Source organism: Brienomyrus brachyistius, chromosome 6 (genome assembly GCF_023856365.1).
Source record: "Brienomyrus brachyistius isolate T26 chromosome 6, BBRACH_0.4, whole genome shotgun sequence".
NCBI lineage: Eukaryota > Metazoa > Chordata > Actinopteri > Osteoglossiformes > Mormyridae > Brienomyrus > Brienomyrus brachyistius.
Window position 1 is genome coordinate 21,639,308 of NC_064538.1, and position 14,484 is coordinate 21,653,791.

Consider the following 14,484-nt stretch of genomic DNA (forward strand, 5'->3'; position numbering starts at 1 on the left):
CACCAGGGTTCCTTGTCAACGCAACTTGTGAGGAAACAGGTCAAATACATGAAGACATTGGGGGCTGAGTTAGAGTGAAAGCTGAGGCCAAACACTGGCAGCTGATATCTTCACTGTGTCTCGCCTCCCGATCTTAGTTCACTTCAGGGAGCTGTAAATGCTGGTCACATGATCCTGCAAACATGCGCAAGGGCTGTGTTCCCAAGTGTGACATTCGCTGCGCCGATGCCCTGACTGGATAAGTGTTCAGTGTGAAATTTGCAGTCTCAGTCAAGAAAGAAAGAGTCCTTACTGAATAAGCAATACACCAGAGGGAAAAAAAAATCTAAGGATGATTTTTTTTTTCTAAAAATACCACAGTGGTCACTAGGGAGACAAGAAACAGCAGTTCTACTTAGATGAGTTGGGTGAGAATCATGTTTTTATTGAAAGTTGGGATGATGTGTCAGCAGCAGACTTACTTTGATAAAAGGGAAGTGGACTGACAGTTTAAATTCCAGCAAAGGATGTTAGGATGCTGTCTTGAATAGAAGAAAAGTTAACAGAGCTTCTCTTCAGTTCTAGCACTACTAAAGAGAAGGACCCAATGTGCAAAACAGAGCCGTCCAAAGATACGCCTGCTCTTCCACCCTGCTGGCTTGGCCTTAGACTTGCCTGCTCTCCAATTCAACTATTCACAGGTCAGTTTGTAAAAATATAGAGCTGCTACGACCAGGGTTATTGTTAACAAAAACGAAAACTACAAAAAATAATAGTTCATAAACTGAAGTAAAATGAAAGTAAAAAAAAAAAAAAAAAACTATATATATTGCACCCAAAATTAATGGAAATAAAAACAAATTTCAAATACTTTCCATGTTACAGTTTTTTTAATAGCTAAAAGTAATAATTTAGGTAGGGCTCTTTGAAGATCAAGCACATAAAAAATCTCTATAACTTTCAGTCTATAAAATAACTTTAACCTTGAACTAAAATAAACTAAAATATAAACTAAATAAATAGAAGCCATCTTTAAAATAAAACCTAAAAAACCTAACAAAACCACACTGAAACTAATTAAAACTAAACTGGATTCTAAATGAAAATTGACAATAACACTGGCTACCGCAAACCATTTTCGTTCCGACAAAACCACAGGTTTATTGAGAAATCAATGCACAGAAACGCAAGGTCCTTTCTCAACTACTTTTTCTATAGTAACAACTGCAACCCAACTGGGTGCTACAAAGGCACAGTGAATGGGCACAAAGGGGGACCAGGATGAATCCACAAACACTTTTATCCAAACCACCGAATTTATTATCAAAACACAAGACTCTTAGCGTAAAGCCTAAAATATAAGGCAGAGGTTCTGTGTCTTATTAAAATTTGTTCTTCTTTCTTAAGCACCCTAAGGTGCTTCATATGGTATCTCCAGGGCTTAGGACAAGGCCAGACGGTGACTCAGACGAAGCTTTCAGCATCCTGACTATTCCATTGTTGCAGACGGTTGCCAATGCATGATGTCACTGTCTCTAAAGTAGCTAAGAGGCGCCCAAACTGCTGATGCTCCAGTTTGTACATGGTGCGCTGAAGGAACATGTATGTGGCTACAGATGGCAAAATTCTTTGCCTTGTGAGTACAACAAATTCACCATTCTGCCAATGTACAAAGCCAACTCTAGGGAATATTTTGCCAACAGGCCATACTCATGTACAACATCCACCGTTGCTGCACACACTGTTTCTGCATCACTGTTCATACTGAAATATTTTTTTTATTATTATTTATCTAACCGACACTTTTATCTAAAACGACGTACAACTGAGAAAGCGCATCACCCAACTCCTGGAATAATTGGGGATTACGGGCCCAAGGATGACACTGCTCTGCTGACCCTGGGATTTGAACCAGCAACCTTCCGATCACGGGCACAAAATCAGATTTGGGATTTGTCTTCATCCATCAGATAATGCAGCTGCATTTTAGTGGCAGCTAGTCATTTGTTATTCTCTGCTGGCAGCATTTCAAATTCGATTCCACTTTAATTGCTCCAGTCCTACATAAATCCCAGCAGATGTACACCAACATTCTTTTTCGAAGCAAAAGCCAGCTACAGTTGTAAAGGTTTGTATGAATTATCTTAATAGTACCATATCTATATATAATGATACTGGAGAATTGTGTTGAATTGTATTGAAATTGCATGACTAAAGCATTCAGCTGATAATAAATTACATGTGGCTTTAAACAGTGTTCATTTGAAGTACACGCATCTGCCAGGTCTCAATGCCACTTATCAGTGTCGCCATTAAATCGACATTTAAACACACAGCTTGACTTTGTTGACTGCTGAGGCTTTAACATCAGGACAAATGACGGGAACAGCTGGATCCAGACATGAGTGAATCCTGAATGTCATGGTATGTGGGTCATGTTTCATTAATGGTCCTTAACCTTTACATAGGTTTGATCGGGTTGCTGGTCAACGCCAAACCACCACGACTGGCAATTCAGCAGTGTCTGTCTAATCGTGTCTTGCCATTGAGCCAAATTTTGGAGGAACTGTCATATGTCTTCTTAATTTATAGAAAACAGCAGGAGAGGACGTGCCAGGAAGTCATCCGGCGTGTTATGGTATTTACACCCAAGAAGAATTTCCTTACCTCCATCAGAGTCTGGAGCGAGATCAGCGTAGAACGGCACAGCGTGACGAAAAAGATGGGGGGGAAAAGAGGAGCAACATCAATGATTTTTCCAGAACAAAGCGCCATCCAAACATCTGACCACCAACATGGCTTTACACATACTTATATAATGATTATAATACAAATATATTAACATTACACATGAAGGCTGAACGCAGTCACCATAACTATTAATGCATAGGACTTCTGAACAATAGATTGCAAGATTTTTATTCGGGACAAAAGAAAAACTGATTAGCTGTTTCGCTGGCACACGGGTCGTTTCCGTAAGCCTGGCTCATAAGCCCCAGCGCCACCGAGGGGCCAGACGGCAGAAGGCTGTGACGGATACCCCCAGTCACGGGTGCTGCTGCTGCAGCGTGTCTCAGGCTCCAGGGTATCGGTGGGGCCTGCCTGTACAGATGGCCGCTGATTCCGGTTAAACGTGAGTGTGTGTGCGTGTTTGTGGCCCTTTGGATGGTGGTGGTGGTGGTGATGGAGAGTGGCGGAGGGGTTGGCGTGCATGAAACTACCGTTTGGGGAGGGGGGTGCGGAGCTTTTGCTCATTCATATGGAGATAGGCCTGTCTGGACAATTTGGGCCCCACAGCATCGGGATGTTAGATTAGTGTGACGGGAGACGCTGGCACGGATTCAAGGGGCTTTATTTAAGGCTGGGGAGGGAAGCATTTTCTCTCACTGCTTCAGACACAAACATACGAACTTGACGTGTCCTACCAAACGCCACGGGACAAACTGTGTTTTTTTTAAATAAACAACTCCATTTCCAAAGGCCTGCTGGTGCACCTTCACTTAATGACGGCTTACGGCTTTTATACGGAAGCTTTTACACTCATTTACCTTAGAAAGCCGGTTGTACTGCGTTCCGTTCAGCCAAAGAGTGCATCTCAGCCAAGTCCTGATTCTGCTTTCCAGTTTATATGAATTTATTTGTTGTTCAACAAGAACCTGAGCCTCCATCCACCACAATGTCTTAGGACATGCGTATACACTCATTTCTTGCCATCTAATGGGTATACAATAGCTTCAGATAAACTAGAATCCACAACACATAATTCTGCATATAAATGAGTCTTCTAATATTAAACTTACTGGATAGTCATCATCAGGGGTACCATTCTGAAACCTCATGAGGTCACAAGTCTGTCTTCTTTGACAACACAAATACAAAAACCTCTCCGTGATTACAGAACCCTTCCAGACGCAGTTTTCATTTTTTTAAATGCACAGAGCCAACAGTCACTTCAGCTGTTGAAAGTGGTGACAGAAATACATTTTTGACAACCATCTGAAAGTTCTAAACCAATCAGCCATTTCATCTCTTCAAAAGAGACTAAACTGAGTCCTGCCTGTCTCAGCATTAATGGACAGCGGCAAGGGAGGCAAACGTACCCTTTTTATCATTTACTCTTAAGGAGCCTGGAGGATGACGGCTAAAAATAAGTTGCTAAAAAATAGCAAGTCTGTCTCTCGGAGAGCATGTCATTGGCGACAGTGAAGTACTGAAGCTTTACTGAGCTATTATTATATAACCGGCATTTGTCCCGATATGCACTCTCGAATTCTCTGAATATTTCTGTAAATCTAAGAACCACCAGTTCAGACTGTACTATTTAACACATCTTTAAAATGCAGGTATAATTTAATGACAGTTCAACATACATTAGGGGAGTACCCAAGTATGTATATTAAAATGAACCATTCTCACAAAGTCCCTAAAAAATGACCGAAATACATGCAATGTTTACACTAAATGACTAAAACAACAAGTTATTGGCTGATATCTTTATCTATCCTACTGTCAGCCTTCATGCTGCTATATCTGCTTTTTGTCTTTGCTCGCTCGGCAATTTCATTTAATGCGATACTGATACTGACAGCTGAGATGCGCAGCTTTGCAATGGGATTATAACAGTGCTGGTTGCTTTGGGGTCAATGCCATGCCTGCTTAACACTTCATATCTGATGGTAGCATAACACTATTTTTTAATTCCATTCCAGAGTTCAGTTGTACTTCTACACAAGTATTTATTGCATTGCTGTAACACGTTATGCGGAATAATTGTATATTTGTTTTTTCATTTCAAACTTAATACTTGGCAACTTTGCCACTTTTCTGTGCACATTTTGTATGGGGGAGGGGGTTACACACAGATGGTGGGTTTTAGCCATGTTACCAGTGCCTAGAACCGCCGATAGAGAATGATAGTCAGAAGGTAATATAGAACCGGCTCAGAACACAGAGACAGAAGTTCACTTCGCAAACTGCAGCTAATGGTTATTGATAAAAGGATCAGAACTCTGTAAATCAGCACTGCTGACGTATAAAACGGCGCAGAGAGCCGTCGTCTGCGACAGACGCCCCTAGGATTAGCACCTTAAGGCTCTTAATTCTACGTCATTAGATACTTAAGCCAGTCACTTGTCTTTTAAATGAAACGCTTCCCCCTTTTTCCAGATTAATAAGGATGAGTCAGACGCCCTGCAGGCGGCCTGGATGTCAGTCACGAGCCGGGCGGAGAAGGAGGAGAAGAAGAAAAAGAAGAAAAGAGAGGGAAGGGAAGAGAGAAGGTGAGAGCTCCTACCCGCTGCTGAATGGTGGCGTGCTTATGCTCCATGTCCCTCTTCTCAATGGCCGAGTCGATCACCAGCTGATCCAGCTGCAGGAGAAGATCACAAACAGCAGAGAGAGGTCAGTCTGGGCAGCACCACACACACACACAAGCAGTCCCCATCCTAAGAATTATTAATGGGTTTAAGACTGACGAGAGAGGCTGATGAGGCTGCAGAGCACAATAGCCTTTTAGCTATTTGGACAGCAGCGATTTGCCATTTGCACGAGTACAGGTGCAGGAACATTGGAACGCTGCATTTCACATATCCACTCTTGTTCTCCTTTGAGAGACACACATACCTACAGAGGAAAGTGAAGCCTGGGCTCTCAGCACAGGGTCAGGCCAGTTATCCAGAGCGTAATGTTGTTAATCTACTGTGGATGGGATTCAAACTGCCAGCCTTCTGAGAACGGGATTTGAACTAAAAACCTAACAATCACAGGCACAAAGGCCGAACCCACTGAACAACACACCACCCACTTAGCATGAGATCGAACTCTTACAGGATTTGTTAGAAGACTGTAAATTGTTTTCTGGGGGGGGGGTGCGGGGGGGGGGGGGGGGGGGGGGTTGCACTCGCAATTCATGAACAGTACATCTAAATGTATATATGTTACCAGGGAACCCCAGCAACAGGAACCATGGCTGTTTTGGTCTGTGTTAGCTTAACATGACATGTTGGCTTAGAGCACCTTGCTAATTGATTCATATTTTGCTCACGGGATATGTGACAAAAATAAATAAATTAAGCAATGCAGACACAATGCATTCAATCGGGAGAAATCACAGGCACTGTCCTTGATGGCAAAGTCATTTTGATCAATTGTTAAAGCTGTGTCGATACGCTAATTAAAAAGCGGGGGAGCTGGCCTGAACAAGTTGTTCCATTGTTGCCTTGGTGACAGAGCCCACAATCAGCCAATGCCTGTCTTGTTCTTTAGCTTTGCTTAGAGCAGGAGTTGGCTGATTCAGAAGGTGACCTACGTTCAGTTCTTCCCCAAATGTGATCTTGAATCTGCCCCATAAGGGGTCAACTCAGCTGAGCAATCCTGAGTGAATAAGCTGTATTTCCATTGCAGAATTATGACAGTTTCTGGGACCGGGGCCTGATGCACTTATTCACAGTATATTAAGCTCAGTGCTGCCTTTCTAAGTGCCTGTCTCAAAATCTCACTTTGGCAAGCAAACTCCTGCCATAGTGACCTGACGAGGCAATCAGGTTGTCCATAATCCCCCTCTCCCAGCTTCCTTCACAAGGCCAGAAATCTATCATCTGACCACAACTGAAGCAAGGTGACAGTGTCCATGTAAACTGTTTTAATTGATGATAAAGATGATGAGGATAGAGATCATGGGCAGCAGTAGGAATAGTGGTTGAAAAAATGGTTTTTCTGATTGATTTCCCAAAAAGGGCTTTAATGCCATTCCGTTGATAAAACTACTTCAACAACCTTACCGATACACCCAGCTTTGTGGTAAACTATAAAGTTGCAAGTAGGTAGATTAGCTTTGTAATAAGACTGGAGTTTCTGCAGGCTGTTGTGGTCATGATTCAGATCCTTGCAAGAGGCTTAGCAGTTGCACCCACAGGGATCGCAGCTGCCTAACTTAATAAAGGCTGTGTAAAGTTAACAGACGGCAGACAGATTGAGGGTGTAATCACTGCAGGGCATTGATGGATCGGGGCGTCCATCGCTCAGTCGGGGTCCCACCTCTGCCGCCAGTCTCTTCATGTAGGGATTGATCTCGTCCAGGAGGTTGTATCCCTGCTGGAAGAGTGTGTGTTGGGCGTGCATGAAGGACAGCATCTGGAGGAAGTGGCAGAAGAAGTCCTCTTAGAACAGGAGCAACAGGGAAACCTCAGGAGCCATCGAGAAAAAAGGCTCAGCTCTTACCGAATCTAAGATTTCAAACTTCTTCTTTGCCTGAAGAACATTGATCTGAAATGTAAAAAAAAAGATTTAAATGTTAATGATCTTGGTGAGATTCAAATGAATACAAAACATGTAATTCAATATAATTGAATGCTGAAACTGAGGCTTTATGTCTGTTTTGAAAACATTTTAAATCCATGATTGCAGCATTTCCAAAATTCCCCCACATAGGTAGGTGACCCTTGTGTTAGCACGCAGATATTACAGATTTTTAAGTGCGAAGCTTTAAAATTCCGCCATCTACAGGACATTATCAATAATGCAGCTCAATATTTGATACGTCTGTGCATTTGCATTTAGAGTTATGCAAGCACAAAGGAGTCACTGTAGAACTTCCATGATTGCATGTGATTCCTGTAATGGCCTCATGGTGTTTATTGTCCACAGTCATCATCTATTCTGTTTGCTAGTCTGACCCAGGTTAAAGAAGGGTAATGCATTCATTAAATGTCGTATTATTGTCATATAATGTGTCAGAGTGCTTGATTTGCAGTTCCTCGGTGAAAAGAAATTTACCTGCACATGCACCGATCACAGAACCAAACACACCCCGCATCTCTATCATTAGTCATTTAATATGTTAATCTGTCGCACTCTGTAGTTACAAACACAACGCATGAATGAAAACAGCTCAGGCAATGTGTAGTACTTGTGTAGTACAGCTTGAAGAGAACCATGGAAAAAATAGCAAACTTGAGGATCGCTGCCAAGACAATCAAACAATCCCGAAATAGAGAGCAGAAACAAAACATCGAGAGCTACAGTGGAGATGTCAAGCATATGAATTGCTGAGGAGAGTGACCTTTAAAAAGAAGGAGGCCTTATTGTAGGCATGGTTATGCTGGCTACAAGCAGGCATGGTGTATGATCCCCAGGAACGAAATAATCACACAGTACCAGCTGATCTCTCTCCAAAGGAGTCAATTAGAAATGAAGCAGGTTAGCCCCACTCTCAATGGGAGCAGGAACTCTAAACCACGAAACAAAAGAAAAAAAAATCTACAAACTGTCGCCACCTTGTGGCCTAGCACAATATTCCAGGCAGATCTATTCTACAGTGCAGTAAATACATCCAAGAAAGTAGGATGCATGGCAAACCTACAAAAAAAAGCAAGGATCAGCATAATGTTCGGTAAACTTCTAACAAAATCATGCATATTTACAGGAATACATAAGTTTGCACTATGTATCTGAATCCGTTCTATTAGTGCTGGTTTCAAAATACGGTCTTGATAGCTTAGCCCAGCGGTTCTCAAAGTCGGTCCTCGGGACCCACTGCCCTGCTTGTTTTCCTGCTATCCCTGCCCCACACACAAGTCCCAGCTGTCATTCAGCTTCTGATTGACTGAACACACCTGATCCAGGTAATCAGCAGTGTGTAGGGCAGGGATAGCTGGAAAACAAGCAGGGCAGTGGGTCCCGAGGACCGAGTTTGAAAACCACTGGCTTAGCCCAACTGCTATAACACGTCGCCGAATCACGCAAGCAGACCTTCTACGGTTTGTGCTTCTTCCCCAAGAGAAACATTACAGAATGGCTTTGTCCAGTGTCTTTTCTTTTCATTTAAAGGTCACTGAGATTGCTCAGGCGTGTCACTGACAGAAAAAGATGAAGAGTAACGGCCGTCGTTCAGGGGGCTGCGGGAGGGAAGCCTCCTCTTTGAACAGGCGAACTATGAAGTCTGACGCCCACGGAAATATTTCAAATGTGACTGGATTCCACTAAAGCCAGCAAAGGAAACTATTTCCTTGGGAAGAGGGGTGGGGCTTCATGTGATGCGATCATTTATCTGCTGACTGATATAAAAATTTGTCATGCTGAACATTTTACTCCCGAGACTAAAAGGACAATTTTATGCCACACTTAATTGATTCCTGCATAGCAGCCTCCTGTTCATATACCACTAAACTGGACAAATGTGTCACTCGTCAGTTATACTCGGACTAAACAGGAGTTCAGAAATGTAAAAAAAAAAAAAACTTGCGCTAAAGCAAAGGTAAACTTTAAATGTTGTTTAACTGAAAACTGGCAAATGTAAGAACTTTGGCATCGAAATCTTACACCTCTGAAGGAAAAATTCAAAATTCATCCCACGTCACATGTGCAATATGGATAATTGCGCATCCAGATTTTTCATCATTTTTCCTTCTTTTTTCTATTTTGTTATTGTATCTTTTGGTTTGTTTTGTTCCATTGCTATTTTATTTTTCCCAATAAAGTCTTATTTTATCATAAATTTTGTAATAACATTTCAGCACATATCCTGGTGTTTAGACATGTTATATGTCTACTATGATGGCAGGATAGACTTGTGTGTGTGTGTGTGTCACCTGCAGCACATAGTCCAGCGCCAGGTGCCGGAAGCACTTCCGGGTAATGGTGAGCGTGCCCGTGGCCTCCTCCACCTCGTGGGGCTTGTTGCGCGGGGCCTGGGCATTCTTCACCTGGGCCATCTCCATGTCCTCACGCACCCTGTCAAACTGCTTCTTGGTCTCCTTGAACTTGCGCACATCCCTGAGCACCAGAGGGGATTAGCGGGTGTTAGTCGCATCTCTGACCGGCAACATTAACCAAACCAGTGCTTTACTGAAGGATGAGAGAAGCACTTTTATTCGGCAAAATAATCCCAAGAGCCCTGAAAAAGGGCCATTATTATTTTATATCTGTTATTAAGATAACAGCTAGTCTTAACTGAAGTTACCAATCAAGTAATTTCCATCCATTTCCACTTAGCCTAACCAGGGGGCCCAGAGCCTATGGGACAGGACACTGACCCATTGTAGAGCACACTCACACACAGCATTCACAGCATGAAACAGGAGGGGGGGGCACACCAGAGTATCAAGATGAAGTCCCACGACAACACCTGAAAGGAGATCCTGCAAGCTATACACCCAGTACCATGATGGAGACTCAAACCCTGGTCCTACAGGGGTGACGGAACAGTACCAGCCGCTGCCCCACTGCAATCAAGCACCTTTTCATTGTGAAATATTATGACAGAAGATCCTGAACTTACTGAACTGGAGTTACCTTCCTGAAACATCCACTGTGAACACAAGGCATTCCAGCTAAGTGTGAAACCCCCCCCCCTCACCCCCATGCAGCTAAACTTAAAGTCTTCCCAGAAAATTCTAGGAAAATATCAGCCAACCCAGAACTCAGGCTGCCAAAACATTTAGTCTGGACCCTGCTTACTCTACAGTCTTCTAACATACGACATCTGCCAGACAGGAGGACAGAAGATTCCAGGAAGAGATGGGAGAAATTTCAGTCAGCAGCGAAAAATGGTGCAAATTGAAAGTGTAAACTAGGGCCAATTCATCAAGTCAGCGAAACTCAGTAGAACCATGAACAACAGAGAAACCAAATACCTAGTACGGTATGAGAGTCCAGCATCCTTGGGTCTACGCTTGTACATACGTTACCAAAAAAAAATAAATTTAAATGATTGAGTTTTTCTCTTGGAGGTAAATACTTCACGAATACTTCATGATGTCTAATTATGCATCTCCATATTCTGCTCTGTTTCAGAGAAGGACATTAACTGTGGCCTTATCTACTCATCACATTTCACTTAATCGTGTTCTGTCTTGTAGGTGATCGCTGGCTGGGACTGAGGAGATTAACTCCAAATCGGCGACTTAATTCTTGCGCTTCAGGAGGAGTACAGATTTATGTGCTTTTTTTTTCTTTCTTTCGGCACATAATCATGCAGAAAATCTCCTGACTCTGTTCCAGAGAACCACAAAGCTAAAGGCGTCTGACTTTGTGTGCTTTTGATCTTGTGAAAAGATTACAGGATATAGGGCTGCGTCACTTGGTTTGGAGCGACTTGTTCTGAAGTGCCACAAGTGGACAGGCATAGTCATGCCTGGTGTCAAGCCAGTGACTTCTCATCTTCCTTTGGTACTAACTCAGCAGAGCACATGTCTGCATTAGTCACACATTCCTTAGAAAAGTATATAATATGGGAAAATAATCTGATAGCAGACGAACCAGTCATAGACATGACAAACAGGAGGGAGAGTTGCTGACTTTACTTACTCTTTGACGAAGTTGTGTAGCTGCTGCTTGACAGACCTCTGGGCCTGGTCGAACAGGATCTGCGAAAGCATGAAAAAGCACAATATGTCTGTCGCATTACAACTTGTGGACTGTGTGGCGCAATGTTAAATGAGGCAGCATTTGGAAATAGTGACTAAAACAAAAAACATCAGCCTAATGCTCGATGCCCTGAAGGAGCGTGATGCTAATGTTAGTAATTTAAGTAGTAACGATGAAGTTGGTGCACATAAAACGCTTAACATTTTAATTCCAAAACAAGGTTGAACTCATATGGGAAAGTAGGAATTTCTATTAAGTCACTGACACCAGATAAACAGTGGCTCAGACATGTGATCAGTGGGTAGAGCAAACAACTCAACTGGGTATTTAATTAGATTCTGGGAGTCATCTCTCCTCCAGTAATTAAACTTATCAACCAGCAGAGGGCGCTCATTACAACTTTTCATTTACGCTAAGCGAAGATTGAGTTCAGCCTGGGGGAACACATGCACATCCACTAGCCCCCATCCACATAAGGAGTGTCACCGTGACTGCCTCCCCCTCACTGCAGGTACAAGAAAAAGGGCCATTTGGACAGGAAAGAGGCTGTAGGGACACCGCGATCGGACCAACAACCTCTGTGTGCGCACTACCCCGGCCCCTAAGCTACTCCTTTGTGATTGGACGGCTCCCTCAGATGTATTGTCACCCCAGTCTCGGCAGTCCGGAACTGACAGCAGACAGGAGTTATTTTCATGGGCCTCCCTTGTGTGTCTGAATTAGGATATAAGGGCTGATTTATCGAGACTCCTTAAACAGCTTAAATCCTCTCCATGTTTGGTGGCAAGCTCTAATACAAGTACAACTATCAGAGTCCAGAGCCCATGTGAACACATCACTCACCAACCTACAGCATAGTATCCCTCTCATAAATATAACGGAAGAAGTCTTTATTTCCATATAAGCTGCTCAATCATCTCAACAATACTGCTCAGAAGCAGAGAACCAGTTAATGCAGTTACTCGAGTAAGAGGAGCCCCTGGTGAAGTCGTGCTGTTGTCTGTTTTAATGTATTTGCACTGTGAAAGTACATACAGCAACTGAAATTTCATCTGGCCCCGAAATCACTGGCCCAAAAAGCATAGAGTTTTACAAGTGACTGACATCAGTGACTTGGCAAGTGAACGGCAGGTGACACGCAGAAACCCAGACGCCTGAGATGACGCTAAGGTTGTTGTTTCGGTTGCTCCTTCGGCCCTGATTCCACTGGCGTGGCCGGGTGACGAACGAAATAATGAAAATGAAACTAAAAAAACAAAAAAAGAAAGCGTCGAAACTCCAAAGTCTTTCACAACTTGCCCGTGGGTAAAGAACAGGGCAGAGCACGGTGTCGCACATTTTCACAAGGACTGCCAGCCTTTGTGTCCATGCCGTGACGCAGAATTTAGCGCTGAGAGGCACAACAGACCCAAAGACGAACGTGAAACGACGCCGTTGACGTAGCATGTCTGGCACGGTGAGGCGGCTTTTTTGGCTCGCTGGCAGAGTGAACCTGCATGACTTGAGCGTCCACTAAGTGCCCTCTGTCGATGTAAATCTCAAGATGCTGGCACGCCACGAGAAGCAGTGGGGTTTCCTCGTCTGCGGCCAACTGTCTGGCGGGACTGATTTAATAATCCACCAGACAACACGCTAGAGGTTCTAGCAGACTTGAGGCGCAGGACACAAACGGAAAGTGGACAGCAAACCACACTGCTAGATGGTTTGGGGGGGAGGGGATTATTTTGTTCCCACATTTAAATTCCTTAGCAGATGCTTTTATACAAAGTAACACACAGTTCAGAAAGCAGGTTCAGATAATTCTAGGAGCAGTTCAGCTTTGCTAAGGGACACAATGGTGAAATCACTTTAGCAACCCAGGGATTTGATCCAGCAACCATCTGAAAACAGCTACAGCTTCTTACGCTGCTGAGCTACATACCAGCACCATACAGGGACTGGGCCCATCTGGAAATGGAGTCCTGACCTTTAAGGTGAATATGCAAAGTATGACAAATGTCATGGGTGTAACTTCCTTAATTGCTTGTGATTCTATAAAAGTTTTTCTTTTCCCCATATAGCAGACGCAAGACGCAAACTCCTGTGGAACGTTCTGAGAGATTACCAGCATTTCTGGGGGGAATTCCACAGTCTATGGCATTCCTGAGGAAGGGGAAGAAGGAGGAAGAGATGACTCGGTGCATGGATTCTGCATCGGCATGTAGTCTCATGTGCCCAGTGTGTGCCACTTACAAAGTGGGCTGATTTATTTCACGGTTTCCCGGGAAATAAGCTGCGAATGATACACGTGTGGGTTAGTTATGTCAGGTGTGTGTTCGGATCAAAGAGCAAAGTCAGGGCCCAGCAAGAGTGATCAACAGAACAGGTATTTTACGAATGCAACACAACAGGTGCCGTTTTACTGGAACATCGCTTTAGACTGAAATGCTGCATTCATCTTAAATAAACAGACATACATATGAAGCTGAAGAAGTCATTTTTTGTGGCAGATCATTAAATTTAAAAACTGAATTTCCCAGAGAAACTTTCTCGAGGGATTAATAAAGTTCATCCATCCATCCATCCATCCATCCATCCATCCATCCATCCATCCATCCATCCATCCATCAAAAAGGCTGTGTATGCTATTTATGTAGAAAACAGAATAGGGACAGATTCTGCAAATGCTACAAATATTGTGAAACTGCTTAAATGACCTCTGATGACCTCTATCCCTCTTTCACTGACAAAAGGATTTGCAAGCCAATAGGAAAGAGTGCCCCCTTCAGTCTACAAATGTAAATAACTGAAATGTGCTGTTTACCTCACTGGAATGAATGGAATAAATACTGGTGACTAAGATAAAGCACTAAATAAGGACACTGTGGCAGGAATATTGAATTCTTGTTGAAAAGCCTAATGTTTATAATTTCATTTTCATTTTCATTTTCATTTCATTTCATTTCATTTCATTACTGGCGACACCGTTGCCCCCTAGCCAGCAATGACCGTTGCCTGTACTTCCCTGGCTCCAATGTGCCATTCAGCCAACTAAACTAAACCCTTATTCTTCTCTGTTGGCACCCTTTTGCTCCGAGCTGCTCGATCCTTGCAAAGAAACCAGTGACTCATCAGCTCCACCTACACTCCTCAATGCTTTGT

General features: G+C 43.2%; 1 protein-coding gene and 1 long non-coding RNA gene across 11 annotated transcripts in view; one reads left to right on the forward strand and one right to left on the reverse strand.

Moving 5' to 3' along the window:
• The window catches only part of acap3a (ArfGAP with coiled-coil, ankyrin repeat and PH domains 3a), an 86,575-nt gene that overhangs the window by 26,174 nt on the left and 45,917 nt on the right, over positions 1-14,484 (reverse strand). For 8 of the 10 annotated variants that reach the window (XM_049016055.1, XM_049016058.1, XM_049016051.1 and 5 more), the window contains exons 5-10: positions 11,284-11,342; positions 9,567-9,750; positions 7,198-7,242; positions 7,015-7,110; positions 5,273-5,347; positions 2,647-2,658 (exon numbers count right to left, since the gene is read on the reverse strand). In XM_049016055.1, the coding sequence (XP_048872012.1) occupies positions 2,647-2,658; positions 5,273-5,347; positions 7,015-7,110; positions 7,198-7,242; positions 9,567-9,750; positions 11,284-11,342 (471 nt within the window). The remainder of the gene's footprint in view (positions 1-2,646; positions 2,659-5,272; positions 5,348-7,014; positions 7,111-7,197; positions 7,243-9,566; positions 9,751-11,283; positions 11,343-14,484) is intronic. The other 2 variants (XM_049016059.1, XM_049016052.1) reach the window with 1 other exon arrangement.
• Positions 12,716-13,592, forward strand: LOC125744350 (uncharacterized). The gene is made up of 3 exons (XR_007398340.1): positions 12,716-12,799; positions 13,234-13,316; positions 13,404-13,592. It is a non-coding gene; the product is annotated as an uncharacterized LOC125744350 (long non-coding RNA).